General features: G+C 38.0%; 1 protein-coding gene across 1 annotated transcript in view; it reads left to right on the top strand.

Annotated features, from left to right (window-relative positions):
* The window catches only part of LOC107690317 (RNA binding protein fox-1 homolog 1-like), a 144144-nt gene extending 122573 nt beyond the window's left edge, over positions 1 to 21571 (top strand). Inside the window, exons 9-12 of the mRNA XM_016488622.1 lie at positions 2268 to 2412; positions 4163 to 4202; positions 19257 to 19364; positions 21197 to 21571. Of these exons, the coding sequence (XP_016344108.1) occupies positions 2268 to 2412; positions 4163 to 4202; positions 19257 to 19364; positions 21197 to 21319 (416 nt within the window). The 3' untranslated portion in view covers positions 21320 to 21571. The remainder of the gene's footprint in view (positions 1 to 2267; positions 2413 to 4162; positions 4203 to 19256; positions 19365 to 21196) is intronic.

Raw genomic sequence — 21571 nt, forward strand, 5'->3', positions numbered from 1 at the left:
AAGATTCAGTGCTCCTATTAGGCATTTATATGATATCCTTTTGAAAACCTGTAATGTTAAAGAATGGAGCAGCTTTCACAAACCCCCTCTCTCTTTCTTCCTCTCAACCATTTCAAATTAAGCCTCTTAAAAGTCATTTTCACCACCGACGCCCTATTAAACTTAATGATCATTTAACAACAATACAAAGCTTTCTGTTTTCACCCAGCCTCAGAGGTCTGTATGCCTCCCGTAGTTTGGTTATTACTCATTGTTAGAGTTTGGGGCTAATTGCAGGTGTAGATGGAGGTAGGGTACCATTCCTCATAGCTCCGATTAGTTGAGACTTATAGTTCATTTGGCAGTTTATTACACGGCGCTCTGGAATACTTGATCCTGATTGGTCAGTCGTGGCATTCTGCAGTCAAATATTACATTGTATAACTGCATATTTGACTGTCCCTAGTAACACTGAGCTATTTTTTGTATCAGCCTGTTGTGTCTTTGTTCTCACACATTAAAACGATTTCATCCGTAAAAGAGCCTCTGCGGTTTGCAGCACTGTGTAAGGTTGCAGAGCGTGATGCGCAGGGCAACTGAACCTCCTGCAATGTTTATGAAACGGCATTTATATGATATCCTTTTGAAAACCTGTAATGTTAAAGAATGGAGCAGCTTTCACAAACCCCCTCTCTCTTTCTTCCTCTCAACCATTTCAAATTAAGCCTCTTAAAAGTCATTTTCACCACCGACGCCCTATTAAACTTAATGATCATTTAACAACAATACAAAGCTTTCTGTTTTCACCCAGCCTCAGAGGTCTGTATGCCTCCCGTAGTTTGGTTATTACTCATTGTTAGAGTTTGGGGCTAATTGCAGGTGTAGATGGAGGTAGGGTACCATTCCTCATAGCTCCGATTAGTTGAGACTTATAGTTCATTTGGCAGTTTATTACACGGCGCTCTGGAATACTTGATCCTGATTGGTCAGTCGTGGCATTCTGCAGTCAAATATTACATTGTATAACTGCATATTTGACTGTCCCTAGTAACACTGAGCTATTTTTTGTATCAGCCTGTTGTGTCTTTGTTCTCACACATTAAAACGATTTCACCTCAAATCAATCCTTTGACCATTTAGTTGCTTATTTCAAAAGTAGCCATGTAATCACCCAGAGGGGGGTTTAAAGGGGTTATATCCTGCCATTTTGCATTTTATTTTTCCCCAGAAATCTACATTTTTGTACTACCAAACATTTTTAGTTTAGTTTTGCTTGATCATTTTTGCCTCTTATGTTTTTTGCTACTGTAGCTTTAAGGCATCTATATGTAAATGACATCTTTATAATTGGTTAGTCTCAGCATACTGACAAAGTTCACGCTGTCATGCATCAGGGTAGGCCAGATTGCTGGATTTTGAATAGGCGTTAATGTATATATGTGGGCGGCATGTTAATGTGCTCGTGATGGTGATGTCACAGTACATCAAACCCTTTATTTCAAAACAGCATGAAAGGCCTGTTTTTAAAAGTACATAATGGCAGTTCTCCCAGTGCTGTCATTATTTATATACTATTTATTAATAATATATTATTTCTATAAATATTATTCATATTTTATTTGTTATAGTTCTCGTTTTTCAAGTTTTAGTAATGTTGTGCTTTGAGCATTTTTATTCGTTTTTGTTTTTATTAGATAATTATATTTAGCCTTCATTTATTTCATTCATTTATTAGATTTTCTCATTTTCATAAGTAACTAAGTTTATGTTTTTCATCTAATATTTGTTTTATTTGTAGCTTTGTTCCAAGAACAACAATTTTTTTGTAACACTTTATTTTAAGGTGTCTGTTACACATGTTACGTGTATTATAATAACAATTAATTATGCATAATTACATGCAACCCTATTCCTAACCCTAACCATATAGTAAGTACTTGTAGTTAATTAATATTACTCAGTACTTACATGTATAATTACACTGTAACAAGGACACCTTAAAATAAAGTGTAACCCAATTTTTGGTATCAATTTTACAGTGTCCTTGTAACTCAAGATACATGTACTTACTATAGTAACAACAATAAATTATGCATACATGCAACTAACCCTACAGACTGTTGTTAATTAATCTTACTCAGTACTTAAATGTACAATTACACTGTAACAAGAACACCATAAAATAAATGTATAGTTTTAGTTAAAAATAACTACACAGTTCCAAACCTGTTTAACTGTTGTTCTTCTGTAATGGTTCCTCATGTGTATACTGTATGTTTTCTTCACAGTGCCAGGCTTCCCATACCCAGCAGCCACGGCGGCGGCGGCGGCGGCGGCGGCGTACAGAGGGGCACACTTAAGAGGAAGAGGGCGCACTGTCTACAATACGTTCCGGGCAGCTGCACCTCCCCCACACATCCCAGCCTATGGGGGGTACGTAACTACACTCCCTTCTCACATACACACACACACACAAGTTCACCTTTAGTCCTCTCTTCTGACAGCCACTCCCCCTCGTCGCTGGGCTGCTGTAATGTGCATGCATCTCTACCTCAGCACACACAACCAGTGCAGCATGAAACCCATGCATCCTGCAAGTAATGATGACAGTCAGCTGCCATGCTGTTCTATCATGGTCGATGGCCTTAAGCGTTCCTTTTTTGTAATTTAACATTATGTAAATCCTCTCAAACTACTAAATGCAGAAGGATTTGTGATCTCTGAGCAGTCAAATGATGTTTCTGATTAGTTTGGTTCTGATTTCATGTGTGTAACTGCAAGCTGATAATGTTGATGGAGGTTCTGTGGAGTTTTGAGGTGTCAGGGGCCACAGACTATAGTAGTTCCCACAATCTGTCTTGTGTAAAATGGACAAACGCGAAGGTTAGAAGAGATTCACAGCAAAAAAATCTATTTAACACATAATCAAAGCTAAATAAAAACATGCCACTTAAACTGTGTGATAAAAAATAAATCTAAAGGAAATATCAGTGCTTGTAAGGCATTAATAGAATTTTTAGATTTAAGCCAAGTCATAAAACTACCCTAGTAAAGAAGTAATATATTTAAAATACTTTTATTTCATACTAAGTGTAGTTCAAATTTACTGACAGATAACTCGAGACTTACTGATATAAAACATTTTAATGAATCTTTATTTGGAGTATTACTTGTGCGCAATGCACATTTCTTATTAATAAGCTTAAAATGTGTTTTAATGTCACTTTTGATGAGGATTGTATGATCTTTGAATAATATCTGTCTTTAAATGCAAAATATTTAAAGTGTACCTAAAGTATACTTGCAATAGTTCCACTTTAGCACAATCAAATATACTTCAGTGTATCTTTAGTTGGACTTCAGCACTACTTCCGCACAATTAAAGTGCATTAAGTACAAAATTAGTTGTTCCAATTTAGGAGACTTGAAGTATACCAGTTTAGTGTACTAAAAGTACAATTGCGGGGCATTTTAGTAAGTACATAAAGATGAAAATGTATTTGAAGTATACTTAGCATGAAATAAATGTATTTCAAATACATTTAAGTATATTTATTTTTCACTAGGGTAAACACAAAATATAGATTGTATTTTATTAGATTTTAAAGAATTATCAGCATTTTACAGCTTTTGATGTGGCTCAGAAATTATAATTGTCACCCTCAATTACATTTTTAATGCCAATAACCAATCAAGTGATTTTCAAACTTTAATCTTAAAATAAAAAAAAAAAATGTTTACAAACTAATTGTAAATTATTGTTGTTAATAATTTTGGCCATTAATTTTTTTCAGACGTGTGATGTTTTAAAACTATTCCAAACCGATATGGTTGATTAATAATAATAATAATAATAAATTCATTTTCCCCTCATTTTTAACATTTACTAAATAGATTTTTTTTTCTTGTTAATTTTTTTACATTTTGCTAATGACTAAAATATGATGTGAGGAAATTTCAGCTCTCTGTGGCCCCTGTACAAAGCCTTTACTCCTTTCTAATTACTTCAAAAGTGCTTGTAGAGACCCTTTGTCACTCTTATTCAGTGTGTGTGTATTTCTTATTCTGTTCCACTAATCCTGGCTAGAGATGGGGTTGGTATTGCTTGCATGGGAACATGCACTAATATTGATGTGTTTTGTTTGGTGTTTGTCTGTGTGTGCGTGTGTTTGCATCTTTCCAGTGTTGTTTACCAGGACGGATTTTATGGTGCAGATATTTATGTAAGTATTTGCATGCCGTCCTTGAATGTTCATGTACATACCCCCTCCCTCCCCCCGCCCCATTCATCTCTCCGACTATAAACCAACCGATTCATTGTTCTTTCTATTGTTAGCATTTTTTAATTCTACCTTTATTAATTGTGTTAAGAGACTTTCACACACAAGTAAAGAACATTCTTCCTCAGCCAGCCGCAGCACACGACTATCAGTGACAGAGGAATAGACGTTGTTGAGTTTATTGTCAGTTGTGGTGAGACTCGGTGACCTGAAATTGAGCACTAGAGCTGGGCATGCTGGGATTATACAATGTGAAAACTCATATGTACCTACAGTAGACCTACACAGAATGTCCTTTTTTCTTGATTGTGAGGGGATTAGATGATATAAAATGTTATAAAATACTATCAGTTTTATAATATCAATAGGATAATAGCATAATAGCAATGAAGGGTCAGGTAGCATGTAAAATTGTAAGTTTTTAATGAATGGTTAATGTTCAAATTCTGCATATCTTCAACACATTCATCTGCGAGTTGATCACATTTGGAGATTAGTAGAAGCATCTGGAGTTTAGGTGGGGTAACAGAAAGCTTGTTCTCCTCAAGGCCATGTCTCATTGAGCCTGACACAGCCTGATGTATCTCCCCCAATTCTCCCTACTCTGGGACGAAACAAATTGTACAGGGTACAAATGTGCGTGGAAATGGCGGGAAGGCTGCTGTAACACTTCCTCTGTTCTCCTGTCATTAGCGCAGTGCCACAGTGGCTGGGAGTGAGTGTTCTGCTGCGATAAGATCATCTAATATTCATTAGAAACAATCCAAGAACTGTATTTGTTTATTACCAATCTTAATTTGCTGAGTGCTCTGCTAAATGTACTGAACGTTGGCTGAGGTCTGTAAAATGAAGCTACGCTAGCATAGAACAGACAGCCTTAAAATGAGCAAGTTAAACAAAGGAAAACTGGATACATACCACATGCAGGGGTGCAATAAGGCAGGAAGATCTACCAAATATAAACGACACAGCGTGTGTAATATCTCTCCATTTAATCTGTAATATATAGTGCTTCGCATTTCCCTCATGTGGCTGACTTTTCATTTCTAGAAGATTTAGGAATGCCCAAAGCCACACTGTAACAAACAAGTCCATTTGCAACATCAGTAATGATTGGAAACCCTCCAATATGACCTGATCGTTTTGATCTGGGAACATAAGTTCTATCATTAGAAAGCCTCTGCTTTTTCTAATGATGTAATTATTTTGTTTCACCAACATAAGCCTGTTTGCTTCTAAAGAAACAGAGTATAAGAATAAGAAAATTGGCTAACACTTTATTTTAAGGTGTCCTTGTTACACGTTACATGTACTTACCATTAAAATAACAATAAATTATGCATAATTACATGCAAGTAACCCTAAACCAAACACTAATCCTAACCCTAACCATATAGTAAGTACATGTAATTAACATTACTCAGTACTTAAATGTATAATTACACTGTAACAAGGACACCTTAAAATAAATTGCCTCTAAAGTTTCCGAAAATGTAGACTTTTTTTGTTGTTCAAACATACGTTTAATTATTTAAGGCATCAGTAACAGGGTAAGTAAAATTATTATGGATTTGCAATATTTTGCATATATTTAACAATATAATATAATATAATATGAAACCTTTTCCAACTTATGAGCTATGGCAATTTGAATAGCTTTCAAACTGCCATTTGATGTGAAGCAGCAACAGCAATCTGTCACGCCACATTAAAGAGTGTCAAAATAACATGTATTATTTGAATCTAATGAAAAAAAATGATATATTTGAAAGCTGAGACTGTTTTATCAAAAAACGTTTTTGAATTGCTGCTTTTGAATGTGTCTGTTTTTGCTCTGCCAATGCAAATAGACCACAACTGTTGTTGAATCAGTGTTTTGAACAAATCGGTTGAGTGAATAATTAAATGACTCATTCATCAACAATCATAAAAGTCCCTTTTTCAGTTCAGTGTTTAAACCAATTTGGTTCAATGAATCCCCATTAAGACAGTCACTTGTTGCCACCTACTGGTATGTCAATGTAACCTGCAATAAGAGTCAATGAGTTATTCCCACCATTAATGCATAGTATGATATAAACACTGAGAAGTCTTGGTGCTGTTGGACTATTACCGGGGACTGGAATTATTGTTGCATAATGTTACATATGCACATATAAAGCACTTGAAAAGTTTTATTATTCTGTATTATATCCCCCTGTGGAATCCTTTCAAGTAGCTCAGGCCATCAAGTGGTTGTGGCAGGCAAACACACTCTAGTAAAAGTATGAGAATCTCACCATGCGCATCAATAACCGTGATAAACTCACCATGTCCACATGCACTCCAGACAGATACAAGCAGTCAGGAGTCAGTGGAGCCCTATCTATTCCTCTCTCTCTTTGTGAGTCATAATGATAAATTGTGGCCGATCTCCAGATGCGCATCTCAACAATAAAGTCGTGACCACTGCTCTCACCGCACCTGCACACCCTGTCAGTTTCCCTGAGGTTAGTTGACCAAGCCTAATGGAGCTTCAGAGACATGTAGATGCCCCCGGCCCCCGTCTGTCAGAGATGACAGCACTGGTGACTAAGGGGCCCCGTTCAGCCGTCCCGCTCTGCAGCTCATCACACCGGCTTTAAATACAGCCTAGATGCATCACGGTCGTGTGTCAGGCTCAGTGTTGCGCGAGTAAATGAAATGGTTTGTTAAGGGGCCGGCCACGCAGTGGGAGTGTCGAATTACCCGGTGAGTCATTATGGAAGGAGTTAGAGGATGGAGGTGAACTGCGAGGAAGTGGGAGGGTGAGGAACATGAAGAAAGTTGTGAGAAGGAGCTGCTGTTATGTATGTGTGAGTGCATGCAGGGAGAGGGAGGGTGGTAATTACTTCAGCCTGAAGGCCTGGTGTGGAGAACAGCAGGGTCAGGAGCCCAGTAAGCCCTGGAGGAACCGAGGAAGAGCAGAGGTGTACAGATGGCCTTATCGGTTAGTGTTTTCTGTGGACTGATAATAGGAATGGTAAAGGAAGCTGTGCCTCCTCAAAAAATAAATGGATTAAGGAAAAAATCACCAGTACAACAATACAAAAAATATTAGGAAATACAATGTTTCATCACATAAGCAAGAGTGCACTTTTGCTGAATATTTAGTCAAAAAAAAAGATTTTGCTCTGGTTCCAGGGAGTACTTTGGAAAGACTTTTATTTTATTTTTTTATTTCTTGCTTTCTTTGCTTCCCAAACGATGAGTACTTAATCAGCTCCTAGTAAACAACATGTTTTTCTTAAATATATACATGCATGTGTGTTTGTGTATGTACATATACATAATAAATACACACAGTACACACACATATGTTCGTCACTAATTCCGAGTATGGGTCACCATACTTGGCCACATGTCACGTCACTTAAAATTATGTAAACAAAAACATTTATTTTGGATGCGATTAATCACGATTAATCGTTTGACAGCACTAATATATATTTATAATATATATTTTTTATATATTTCTTTGGTAAATAATATGTGTAGCACTTTATGTGTGCATATTGTAATATGCCACACATATTACAATATGTGTGGCACTTTAATGGAGGAAAGAAAAAAGAAATAAAATCATCCTAATAAAATTGAAAACTTAATTTTCATCTGTTTTGAATTTAATTATTATTATTAAAACTCAATCAAGTGTGGAATAAAATCAAAGAAAAATTACAGAAAGTATGATGACAAGTTAAGGATATGGAAATAAATATAAGTCATTTAGATAAATATTGTTATAATGATGAAACCATTTTTAAAGTGCAAGTATGATCATTTGTGCTGATGACAGCCTGTGCATCCAGACAGATGTACATTTTTGATTTAGTTTTTATAAAGGGGTCTGATGGGGCTGTGGGGGTAGATAAGACAAAACTGGTTGGGAAACACTAAATTAGAGAACAGGAACTAATTGTTATATAATACAAAATTAAAACGAAAGTCCAGAGCACAGTAATGGCCGTGTGGGAGTATTTCAAGAAGACAGCTATATCTCGTACCGTTATTGACTATGAAAAACGCTGCTCAAATCAGCAGGCATATGCGCTTTTGACTGCATGTGTTTGTTTGGCTTTTTTTGCCTTACTGAACATCTGATGTTACCGTTCCACATGTTGAAATGATTCCTTTCTCCGTCGTTGGCAAAAAGAAGTAGTGTAGTATGACAGCGCTACATAATTAATCCTCAGATGTATGCATGAGAGGAATAAGAAAGTAGGTTGAGTCACCAACATAAGGCTGCTGCTTTGTAATTAGATTATGCATATTTAATAGCTATGATTATGACATGTGCGTCCCCTCTTTTGGAGCATGCGGTGAATCGCGAGCGCTGATGCCGTGAACGCAGAGCGAATGAATATGACATTTTCGCATGCCGCTCTCTCCAAAAGCACTCCATGCCTCTTCATCTCCATGAGATTCAGTCGTACAGTCTCTGTCACAGCACATAACATCAAACTCCTCTGAGGTCAAACTCTCTCCCTTCGTCACGAGCAGAGGCAGGCGCACGCAAAAAAAAAAAAGCCAGCCTGATTTATTAGCCTAATTCCCCTTGCCAGTGGTGATGGGGAATATCACGGTGCCCAGTGCAGTAATTGGCCAATTAAATCAAATGAGATGTCACTGCAAATGTAATGGTGAAACACATCCATGGCGGAGCAACTGTAACTGCAGAATGAAGTGGGATAGACCTGACAGTTCCTCAGAGATGAGACAAAAGCCTGTTTGGCAGGGCAACCAGAGGAAGTCGTCTTGGCTGATTTTGATTTCCTTTTCTTTTTCTCTCTCTCTCTCTCTCTCTCTCTCTCTCTCTCTCTCTCTTGTCAATTGTGAGTGTAAGCTTATTGCAGATGGCACGCAATCAAGAATAAAGCAAATTCGGAGCCTTGATGTGATTGTAAAACATTCGCATGACACGAAAACATTTCTGCTCATGACTGTTAATGCCAAATAATGATCGTATGCTGTCATCCGACATGTAACAACTGATATTGTGCAGCCATAACTAGATGAAGCAACACTTGATTATCATGTCATTTTAGCAGTGCTGTCATAATCTGTCAACAGTGTCCCTGCATGCCTCTTGATAAGTTGTGTGCTGTGAATCTCACCCGACCGGTTGTGAGTGGTGCTCATCATCATTACATCATGTTTATGTAATCATCACGGGAGCATTTGTGCGTGCGTAGATCCCGGTGTCCATGGTAAAGGTGGATCACCCCATGCGAATGGGGACCAAACACACCCGAGCGCACTTTCTGATGTCTGCCGGCCGTGAGCTGCATGTCGTAGTGTTTGTAATTGCTGCCAGGCTTAAGATCAGTGTGGTTTCATGAACTAATAACCACATGTGTCCTCCTCACACACAGGGACTTCTCTGAATAAATACAGTAGACTGTCCTCAGAGATTAAAGTCAGACCGTCCTAAGAAACCACGGTATTGATTTCAGTGGCTTCTTGTTATGAGAAATCTTTTATGGTATAGCGGTAATCTGATTTTCCGTTGGTTCGATTATTCTTGGCGTAGGCAATCATGTAATGATCCTATGCACTAGCTTGTCCAAGTTAAACATTGAAATATTTTATTTATCCATTTATTTACTTAAGTAATAAATAAATGGTACAGAATCCATGTTAAATAAAAACAGAAAAGATGGACAGTACCATTCAAATGTTTTGGGGTCGGTATATTTTTAAAAGAAGTGTTATATGCTCACTTATTCTATTTTAAAATCTAATTCATCCCTGTGATGGCAAAGCTGAATTTTCATCATCATTACTCCAGTCTTCAGTGTCACATGATCCTTCAGAAATTATTCTGATATACTGATTTGCTGCTTTTTTCTTATTATTATCAATGTTGAAAACAGTTGTGCTTCTCAATAAAAAACTGTAATGCATGTTTTTAAAGATTCTTTGATGAATAGAAAGTTCAAAAGAACAATGTTAATTTTAAACATTTTTTGTAAAATTATAACATGATTTTACTGTCAATTTAATGCATCCTTGCTGACTGAAAGTATTAATCAAAATCAAACATTTGAATGGTACTGTAGATACAGTCAGGAACATTATAGAGTTCATGTTTACATTTATTCATTTATAATTGAGCATAACTTTAAAAATAGCTGTACTGCTTTGACATGTTTCTGACCATATCTACGTCTTTTCTGTTTTTATTTATCATGGATTCTGTTCCATTTATTGGGCAATAAATAAATAAATAAACTGTTGTGACACTATTGTACATTTAGTGACATCAGAGATTTTTTGTGGTGCTGAATAGGCTAAGCATCAGTATTTTTATTGCTCATACTTACTGATTTGAAAAATCCCCTACCCTCAGTATCAGACATCTGCGCATAACTTGCCCCGCACCGCTTGTGCTACAGACGTGAATGATCTGTTTCAGCTATTGCTTTTAATACAGATCTTAGTTTCTCTTTCACTATGTTCTATGAACCCCCAAAATTGCCTGTGGTTCAGTTTGTATTAAAAATGTAGTTATACTAGTAGACATAGTCATTGCCTTGCCAGTGGGCAGAGCTAATGCTAATGCTCGAACTGATTAAATTCAGAAAGTTTCCTTAATGTTGTTTAGCTCTCTGCAGAAACCTGCTTGATTGATTATGCAAATGAAGAAGTCTCTCAATAACATTTGAATTATTTTGTTTACCTTTAGACACATTTTGAGAATAATAGCAGCTTTGGGAAATTGAAACCGCAGCCCGACATACAAATTAGGTCCCCGATACAAATTCCAGCTAAATTAGTTTGCATAAGACTAGTCTTTCATAATAGTGATTATAAATGATTGTTATTGAGAAGTCATACATTTTTTACATTTTTCGGATTTAAAACCATTGAATTATTCATTTGCAATGTAAATGACTTATAATCTCTCTTCCCTCATAAAAATAAATTATTCATGTCTCAATGAGTAACGTTTTTAGACAGTTGGAGTTTAATCGTTCAGTCTGCCTCCATTAAAATAACCTCTCAGCGCTGTAAGATGTTATCACCTCGTGTGACATATCATCTCTGATCTCCGCTAATCCTGCGAGTGTTTTGACTGCAGTTGATCTCTTGCCTTCCATGGTGGCGGATATCAGTACCGCAAAGCTTTATCTTAACAGACTGGCGCACTCTGACACCCTGCCGTCCCGACGCCGGTCTCATTAGCCGTTAGCCATCGCATCTGGTTGCTGCTCTTTGTCGGAGCTTCACTTGCACTGTCAGAGATGGCCAGGGTCAGCCTCAGATCTGGAGGTGCTGCTGGGAGGCGGAGTCTGGGTCAGGGCTGCTTCTTTCTCTCCAGTCGCCTTTTAGAGCTCAAGGCTCAGCCGGTCCCATCTGAACAGCTGCGGGCCGGGGGCACATGGGTCAGGAGTACACGGTAGCCTCGCTTCCTACAACCCACCATACTAGCATCAGCTGACCTCTGTCCCTGCGACACTTGTTCAGGAAAGGTTGAAGTGGCCCGTCGTGCGTGTTTCTGGTGCTCTCTGGACCGAGTTGAAACCCTCAGGGCTGGGGGAGCAGCTGTGCAGGAAGCTAAAGCAACTCTTTAAACTCTTGTATGAAAGGGCATTTATTTAGTTTATTTGCAAATGATGCTGCTAACACATACCAGGCATGCTCACGGGTGTAAAAAGCACTGAGGAATTATACTTGATGGACAGTATGGGACTCTACACAGATAAAAATCAATGTATCAAGCTAAAAACATGCTTCAGGGAAAGTATTTCTAAGTAAATTCATTAGTAATTCATCTCTTTATAAGGATGAATATACTCATGAATACAGTTACGTGAGCAAATTACATTTTATTTAAAACATTGAAGGAAGACTGACTTTTAAAAAAAACTTTTTTTTTAAAGAATTGAATGCATTTATTTAGCAAGGTCGTATTAAATTAATCAAAAATGATGATGAAGACATTTATAATATTATCAAAAGACACTAAATCAGCATATTAGAATAATTTCTGAAGGATCATGTGACACTAAAAACTGGCATAATGACTATTGAAAATTCTAATTTTATTTAAAAATATATTCAGGTAGAAAACAGTTCTTTTGAATTGTAATAATATTTCACAATGTTTCTGTTTTACTGTATTTATGATTAAATGCAGCTTTGCGGAGTATAAGAGACTTATTTCAAAACATTATACTCACTGACCACATATTTTTGAATAGTAATGTATTTTTGTTTTAAAATAAGAATAGATTTACGTCATGATCACTACTGAAATATGTACTTGATACTTTGACTAAAAAGTATAATGTTTTCATTAGAAATGTAATTAAGTAGCAGTGCAAATATTTAGTTTCAGGTAAAGTAAACATTTCCGAAAACGATTCTTATTTGTATGAAGGAAGTACCATTACTCAAGTGATTTACACCCCTGAATGTGTTGGCCAGATGTCTGCATTTTGCTTGGAAGTGCCTGTGACCATTGATTGCTATTATGAAGAGAGGAAACGCTGTGGAATATATTAGTTTAGTGTTGAATATTAAATTATAGAAATAAATACAGAATGGCAGTTGAAATATTATATAACAATAGGTGTGATGTAGCCCAGTGTACTACTGCTTGTGACTTTAGCGTCTTCATGAAGTGCATGTTTAGTCTGTAATGTGTATGAATGGTCATATCTGAAGCCAATACATATCTAATTTTGTAAGGCACTATGAGTTATAGATAGTGCACCATTTAATGCATGTGTTCAAATGCATGTCTGCATTGAGCGTTACTCCCTATAGAGTATATGTGTGAGTGTAACTGTGTGTGCGCATTGGGACGGTCAATACTGTCATGCCGAATAGAACATTGTATTCAAAACAAGCCCCCTAACATGATTAAGAGTGCCGATTCAATCTGAATGCTTAGTAGGAATGAATGATTAATTTAGTTATTAAATATAGCTCCAAGCGGCAATTAAAAGGGGGCCTGGCAATATGGCGGCCAATGTCTCTAATTAGACGTGAGATCAAGCCATAACACATCATTTGTCACACCTGTGCAGTTCAACCAGTGATACAGCTCATTCTACTTGTGTTTGTTTACCCAGAACGCACCATTTACCCACATCCTGTTTGTATTCTAAAAATCCTTAGAAAATGATTTTTTATGTTTAATTTCATTTCATTTATTTTTATTTGTTATTTACAACAGGGCCGAGGATTATACTCTAGTCTTTTCTATGCTGTATGTTTCTGCTGTTAAATAAATGTAAATGAAATATGTGTTTACAGTTCACAAAGATTCAAGGTGCACTCGGTAATTTTTTAGTAGTGTTTTGTTGGTATTGTTGTTGCATATTGAACTTACTGACACCTAGTGGGGCAGATGCAGTATCACTCAAAAGTTTATTGTTACTATTCGCAGTAAGCCATGATGACAACATTATTTTAAAATTAAATGATGTGACGTCAATATGTCATTTACCGATAATATATATTTTTTAAATAAAATTTTCTCTGTAGTCTGTAATGGAAACAGGATATTTAACTAAAATAAAATGTAGGCTGAGGTTTGTTTAATCGATTGAACCAGTCCGAATGTGAGTTTGTTCAAAAACTTTGTCTAAATGTTTATTTGGCTACTGGCTTAAAAGTCAGTTCAGAAGAAGAGCTTACATTCATATTAAAAACTATGAAAAATAAACATTATTTTTATTTGTAACAACATGGACTGATTAATCATTGACAAGATGACCAGGAGCATGCATTTAGAAAGTAAATATCATCAGTTTTGATTTTATGTTAACTAAAGCCTGGAATACACTACACGATTTTTTCCCTGATTCTCCGCTGATTTACAGTCTGGAGAAGTCGATGCTAGTTGCTGAAAGTCCGAGCCAGTCTGCAGATTTGAGTTGACAGATTCCATAGAAAATCACGTAGTGTATGATGGTCACAGATTTTTTTAGCTTCAGACTCTGATTCCACCCAGTCAGAGGAGATCAAACATGTTGATATTTTCAGCCGATTTTAGAACACATGGTTGCGTCCGAAAGCCTAGGCAGCTGACTTGCTGAGGCAATGGCTTTGCAGGCAGTGTTTTTGCACAAAGGCACCTCATGAAACTGATTTCGGACAGGCTTCTGAGGCAGCGTAACGGTTTAATGATCTACAACAAAATAGAATTAGTTTTGGTGATAACTAAACGAATATTGAATTACTGTAATACTGATTTCTCGCCAGAAATAACATTAAAAGTGCAAAAAGTTAGTCTGAAATATACATTTACACATAAACTGACCACCAAACGCAACTTTCAGACGCCATCTTTATTTTTTGGCTCAACCGTCACGGAATGGAACGCACAGGATTGTGGGATATCAAAGGCAGCGAAGGATACATCTATGCTGCCTTCAAAATTCGATCAGAAGAAGGTACCTCCGGAGACAGGAAGTGAAGCAGAATTTGGATTCGGACGTGCCTTGATGCCTTCCCGCCTTGTAATGCTGCCTCTGAAGGCAGCATTTTTGAGCTTTCGGGCGCAGCCATTGTTTGCTTGCTGACGGGTACACGAAAGCAGGAACATATCACCCCCGTTCTCGCCTCTCTCCACAGGTTACCTGTCCATTTTAGGATTCAGTATAAGATTTTGGTATTTGTTTTTAAATCTCTTAATGGTTTAGCACCTAAATATCTGTCCGACTTGATCAAGCTGTATGCTCCGCTAAGAGCACTTAGGTCTGCTGACCATTTGCTTTTAGTTGTCCCACGGGTAAAGTTGAAGAGCAGGGGTGACCGAGCATTTGCAGTGGCGGCCCCGAAGCTCTGGAATAGTTTGCCCCTCTACATTAGACAGGCTCAAACACTTGCTGTTTTTAAATCTAGCCTAAAAACTTGTTTTTATAGTCTGGCATTTGACGCTACATGAGAGCTGCTTTCTTTTATTGTCTTTATGGTGTCTTATTGTCTTCTTTTGTGTTGTTGATTGTTTGTATCATTGATATTTGTTATTCTTTTATGTGTGTACAGCACTTTAATAAACACTTGCTGTTTTTTAAAAAGTGCTTTATAAATAAACTTTGACTTTTCATTTGTCACGCGTCTCCTAGCAACAAGGCACACGTTTATGCATGAGTTTGTTGTGATCGGAACAACTTCAAAGTCTGGTAGTGTATGATCCTCAGTCGTTTAGTGTATGATGGACAGTTTTCCCCTGTCACTATTTAAAAAAAGTCGGTAAGTGTATGATGCCTAGTGTTTTAAAAATCTGTTCAGATTTGAAAAGTCCTGTCTGTGGTGTATTCAAGGCTTAAGATGTTTTTTAGTTTTTTTTTATCTTATCCTCAGCAAAGCTGCATTTATTTGATCAAACATGCAGTTAAAACAGTAATATAGTGAAATATTTTTACAATTGAATAAAAACTTTGTATTTTAATATATTTAAATGTTCTTTATTCTTGTAATATAAAAGCTGAATTTTCAGCAGCTATTAGTCCAATTTATATTATCTATGTTAAAAACAGTTGTGCTGTTTAATTTTGAATCCATTATACTTTCTTCAGGATCCTTTGATGAATAGAAAGTTCAAAAGAACAGCATTTATTTGAAATAGAAACATTTTGTAACATGATAAATGTCTTTACGGTCACTTTGAACAATTGAATGTGTTTTGGCCTAATAAGTGTGAAAAAAAAATTACTGACCCCATGAATTTTTCAAAATGTGCTATTTACATGCATGACATTTTTTAATGAGGGTAAAAAATGACTGAGTGAACCTTGTTATTTTGACATTTTAAAAGATATCTCAAATAAATCTGTCCATAATACAGTGGGGGTTTTGCTTTTCTCTCTCTTCTCGTCTCTCTCCAAAGAAAAGTTTATGGTGTATCACATAAGCGCTTTGATGTATAATATTATCTGTTTGATTTCCAATATCATCCGTGTATAATGGTCGCAGTCTCAGGTGTTTCTAACGGGCTCGACGGCCGGCTTTTATGTGACCGTTCAAGGCCGTCCCAGCGCTATTCAGTAATGCTGTGAATGCAATTCCTTGACTTTTACAGAACAATAGTGATGGAGGGAGGGGGTTTACAGAGGAGAGGACGTTTAGAGTGGCTAAATCAAAGCGTCTCGCACACAGCTGCAGTTTCTATTGAATCGGCCCCAGTCCAAGGTTATGATTTAGTCTCATCTCTGATATACTGTATATGTCTTTTTTACCCCTCTTCTTTATTCCCGCATTTGCATCTCCAATCCCCCTAGCATGCTCTTCCCTGTTCCTCCATGTCGATATGAGCACTTAGAGCTCTGGTTCTTTTTGCTTGTGAGCTAAAACCCATTTATACCCCCCCTTTCCATTCCCTAACACCCCCTCCTCTAACCCCCCCCACCCCCACCTCTCGTCCATCCAGCCAGTCAGCAAGCGGTATTGTAAATTTTATCTTCTCTTGCAGAAATCATTTCGTCTTCGTTGCAGCAGATGAAATTTCTTGTAACACCTCCTCAGGTAAAATAAATAAATATAAATGAATACCAAATCACCCTCACTTTCTCGATGCACCCACGAGGGAGCGAGCATATACCCCCTTTTTTATGCACCCTGACAGTGAGTGCTTCTATTGCCCGGCTGTCTCCTTATTTCTGCCCCCCGTTTGATTAGTAGATGTTGCGTTTTTTCTTACTACGTTTCTCTTGAATGCTCTTTTTTGGACGAGTGGAGTAGTTTTGGAGTACTGCATGAGGATAGCTGGAAGGCATCGCATTCATAGTTCTCATCTTCTGTTTCTCTCTCCCATGGCACTGCTTGGAAGAGGCATGTGTTCCTTGAAGAGTGAAATGAACATGCTTGTCACTAGCTTGGAATCTGTGATTTTCCTTTCTCAATCTTCCTTGTGTTCCATGGTTCCTTTGAGTTCTCCACCATCACCCTCCCTTTCCATTAGATCTGTGTATGTGTGTGTGTGTGTGTGTGTGTGTGTGTGCGCGAGAGGGCCTTTTTTTGGTTGGTTTGTTTGTGTCATTGTTTTACAGGCGTGTGGTGCTGTTGTCATTGTCGTATCAAGGTTGCTCATGTAGTGTATAGTGTCTTGCACATTGGCTGTAGGTGGCTAGATCACGGGAATGACACAAGTGTGATTGTTACTAGTTTGAGTTGTGATATACCGAAAGGAAAATGGACCTGTCCATCCGTGCATTGATTTTGTGACAGCCCTTTTTTTTTCCTTCCTTTTTTTCCCCCACACGACCAGAGAAAATGAATATGCTAACAAGGCTGTAATTTAGCAGAAGGCACTTTCTTGAAGACATCAGCTGTTTTCTGTAAAACACAATTGGAATGTGTAATTTGGAGTCTGAAAAACTTGCAAATTATGGTCTAATTGTCCCAGTTCAATAATTGCTGATAACCCCAAAGGCCGTGCGCATCCTGTTCGCAAACCGACATAATCAGTAAGTAAGAAAAGCGGAGAAGGTCCGCATACAAAGCCCCTAAAGCACAGCCCGGCATTGTTTAAAGAAATCATAGAAATTAGCTGTCCGTTCGGTCTCCTGGTGGGAAAAGTCAATACATTTAGAGGAATGGCGCTGCTGGAGCACACATTTTCCAAAATAATGAGCATCTAGTCAATAATGCAGATATATCCCAGCCATCCGAGATTTATTAACCTGTATCTCAGGGCCCAGATCTAATTTAGCTGTATGTTAGAGACACTGGTGTTCATTAACAAACATAGAGCTTACCAGTCTCATAAATCAAGTTTTTTTTTTTTTTACTTCAACCTGTCTCGATGGGCGGCAGGAGGAGCCTAGTATAACGGATCATAGAAAGGAACAAACCAATAGTCACAAGGATGAGTTTAAGCCTAAATTTGTAGTGTGTTTTCACATTTTCAGTGTCCTTCAAACAGCAATTAAAATCCCCAGTTCTTGCATTTCAGGTGACTCATCCAATCAGCGTTTTTTTCCCTTACTTAATACTTTAGGAATAATTCACCAGGTGCTATATCCTGAGGGTCACCTTTTCAATCTTAGCTCCAGAAGAGCAGAGGCAGCCCTGGTTTGATCACTGCACTGCATACTCATTAAAACTAACCCCTGTAAACACAGATAACACAGGTCAAACAAAATACTTTGTTGCCGCGCATTGAAATATGAAGACAGAGCGACTGTGTAGTGAATGTTTATACTAATTTGCAGTGGATTAACTTCTTAATCGCCAGGAGTGGAAGAATATGTAAATTGCCTCATTTCTCTGCTCTCTGATTGGCTCTTTATCTGGTCCAGAAACACCATGCATGCATAACAAGGCTTTGAGGAGCCGATATTCCAGGTTGTTTTCAAACACAGTGATCTTAAGCCCTGCTCGAACTTTGAGGGAGAACAGGGTGAGATCTCAGGATAAAAGACACTGAAAAAGTATAAAATAAGCTCACATTTACACTAAACATCCTGCAGCATTTTCATCAAGTCAGCCCCGGACGAGAATAATGAACAGATGTTTTGTGTCGGTTTTTTTGGTGCAAGTACTGTAAAACATTGATCGCTGGTCTGTTTGATTTTTTTTTTCCTATGATGTATTTTTTTGCCTTTTTGATCAATATGCCTAAATTAAACTACTAAAAAATTGAAGGGTTGTTTGTGCAAGTGTATTGAACTAGAAAAAGCAAGCAAATTCCTCTTGGTACCGATTTGCAAAGTTTGTACGTACAAACAGATATTGCCGTAAGCGCTGGCATCCCATAAACACACAATTAGAGTGAACAGAGCATCTAGTGAGGTCTTGCAGAAGTGGCCCTTCAACTTTCAAACAGTGATGTCTTCCTCTTTGACCTGTGCAGCATGACTGCAAGAGCCATGTGATCTTCTCCTCTCTGACTTCATTTGATTGTCATTTTCCAAACACTCTGAAATCATCACCATACGTAGTTGCTTCAGTCCGTGGTGTCCTATATGACTGTATGACATTTGTGTTTTCATAGAAAAGAAGTGATTTTCAACTTGGCAGCGTGATCTGACCATCTCTCCGTGTTTCCACAGTTACGGACGAGTTTATGCTGCCGACCCCTACAACCACGCACTTGCTCCAGCAGCCGCATACAGCGTTGGTGCCATGGTGAGCGTGAATTTTCATCTCTACCTGTCTCGATTCCTCTTTCTTTTTTCCTCTTTCCTCATGACCCCTTTATTTATTCTTTCCCTGCTCTTTTCTCAGTGCACGCTTGTCATGAACGCTCAATTCTTTTCCCTTTTCTTCCCACCTTTTCCTCCTGCATGGATTTTAGCTCTGCTGACATCTCCTCACTTAAACGTAATTGAATTTGTCTCTTGTGCTAACGGCAGCTGAAATGCCACATTAATCCTCCCAGTAAACGTGATAAATGTATTAATTTCTTGGCAGTGTAGTGCATGTTAGTTATTATATTTCTAATTTTGTGAATATCACCTAGCCGAGCGCTCCCCTTAATGAAATAATTAGTCATTTTGATAATTAAATCCATCACCTAAGTGGTGCTGTAGCAACAGCTAAAAGAGGGAGGGAGCAGAGGAGAGACGATGTGATGAAAGAGTGCGAGGAAGACCGACAAGAGTCTCCAGGCGCAAACTGCGATGTGCGACTTGTTTGTACTCGGACTGTTTTGATCGCAAAACGTCCACATTGCATATAGAACGCACACTGCAAAGATCAATTTCTTAAACTGTACATTTTGTCTAGTTTTCCAGTAAAAATGCCTAAAACCTTTATGTAAGTTAATAAGACTTTGTTTTACTTTTTTATTATAAATTTAATTGTTTGAAAGTTTTACGTTTCTTGTTTTAAGAATAAACCTTTTTAAAGCCTCGTGCACACCGGGACGATTATCGCGCGCACTTATCGCCAGCGTTTTTCGATGTGTCTTTGTGTTCATACCCAAGCGATTTTCACTGGCGATGAGCCGAGTGAACGTGCAAATTCACTCCCTGACATTAGATACCCCGGTACACATCGAATCCTATTTGATCTGCAATTCCTCTCCATAACAACTCCCTCTCGAGATTTTTGTAGTCACTGTCGCGTTTGTCATAAAGCTCTTTGTGTTCAGACACCAATGAGACCAGCAGCTCTACATTCATCTTGCACTGATGCATCTTCTTCGTCTACTTACTTCCTCTACGTCGTTAGGTATCAATGTGTGCTCGGCAAGACCGTTTTGTGCTTGAGCGCCACCAAGTCGTGTTTTACTGTAACTTCAGCAGCTCCAGGCACGTGAACAAAAGCACCAATCTCATTGGTCGACCAGTTTTTAACGCAGCGCGTCAAACCAAAAAAACGAGCACGAGGCGTTTTTTAAAAAATTACGCTTTTACGCCTGCCGTTTTGCACGTCGGTGTGCACACTCACATTGGTGCCGTTTGTTTAGTCATGAGGCGTTAAACGTCGGCGATAATCGTCCCGGTGTGCACAAGCCTTTAGAGTGTGGTCGCATTTGCCATTGCTCTGCGTAATTTTGCTGGCGAAATACAGTTGTTTCAGTAAGAATCTGCGATTCTTCATTCGCCGTGCAGACTAACAAAGCTGCTTTGTTTAAAAGAGACTTCTGTGTGAGCTACGCTATTAACAACAGACAATTGAGGGTTTTTTAATGCACCCAAATTTTTTTTTACTTCAAGATACTGGAAAATAAGACAAAAATACGTTAAGAAAATGCTTTTTGCAGCATATGAAACTGCATTCGTTGCTCTATTTTTATTTGCTCTGTTAACTCATGTAATTCTTGCATCCCGTTTACATTTTTAAGTAGCTAAATGCATCTCTTCTGGCATGAGGTGTGTTGGTGTGCTTGCTGCATGATGGAACGTGATTGGTTTCGTCTGGGGGGTATGTACGGCAAATAGCCTGAATGCTAGCGGAGGTCTCCTCTGAACGGTGTCAATTAAACGTGTCCAAACCCGTGGCTTCTCTTCCAGAATGCTTTCGCTCCCTTGACTGATGCCAAGACCAGAAGCCACGCCGACGATGTGGGTCTCGTTCTTTCTTCTTTGCAGGCTAGTATATACCGAGGTGGATACAGTCGTTTCGCGCCATACTAAAAAAAATAAAACCTTTCAAAACCTATTGAGAATCTTCCTGTGGGGGTAACGGAGGAGTAATTCAGAGGCCTGGGTATTGCAATACATGCAGTAGTGCATCATTTTAGCATCTCTTAAGAGAGAGAAGACAAAAACGGATATTTTTCATCTTATACCTCAGATATTTTGTGCTGTGTATTTTAATATTGTGGGTTTTTAATTTCTAAAGATTACGTAGATTGTTGGCTGTAGAGGTTTCTGTGGTGATCTAGA

The sequence above is a fragment of the Sinocyclocheilus anshuiensis genome, unplaced genomic scaffold, assembly GCF_001515605.1.
Source record: "Sinocyclocheilus anshuiensis isolate Anshui unplaced genomic scaffold, SAMN03320099.WGS_v1.1 scaffold461, whole genome shotgun sequence".
Classification (NCBI taxonomy): Eukaryota; Metazoa; Chordata; class Actinopteri; order Cypriniformes; family Cyprinidae; genus Sinocyclocheilus; species Sinocyclocheilus anshuiensis.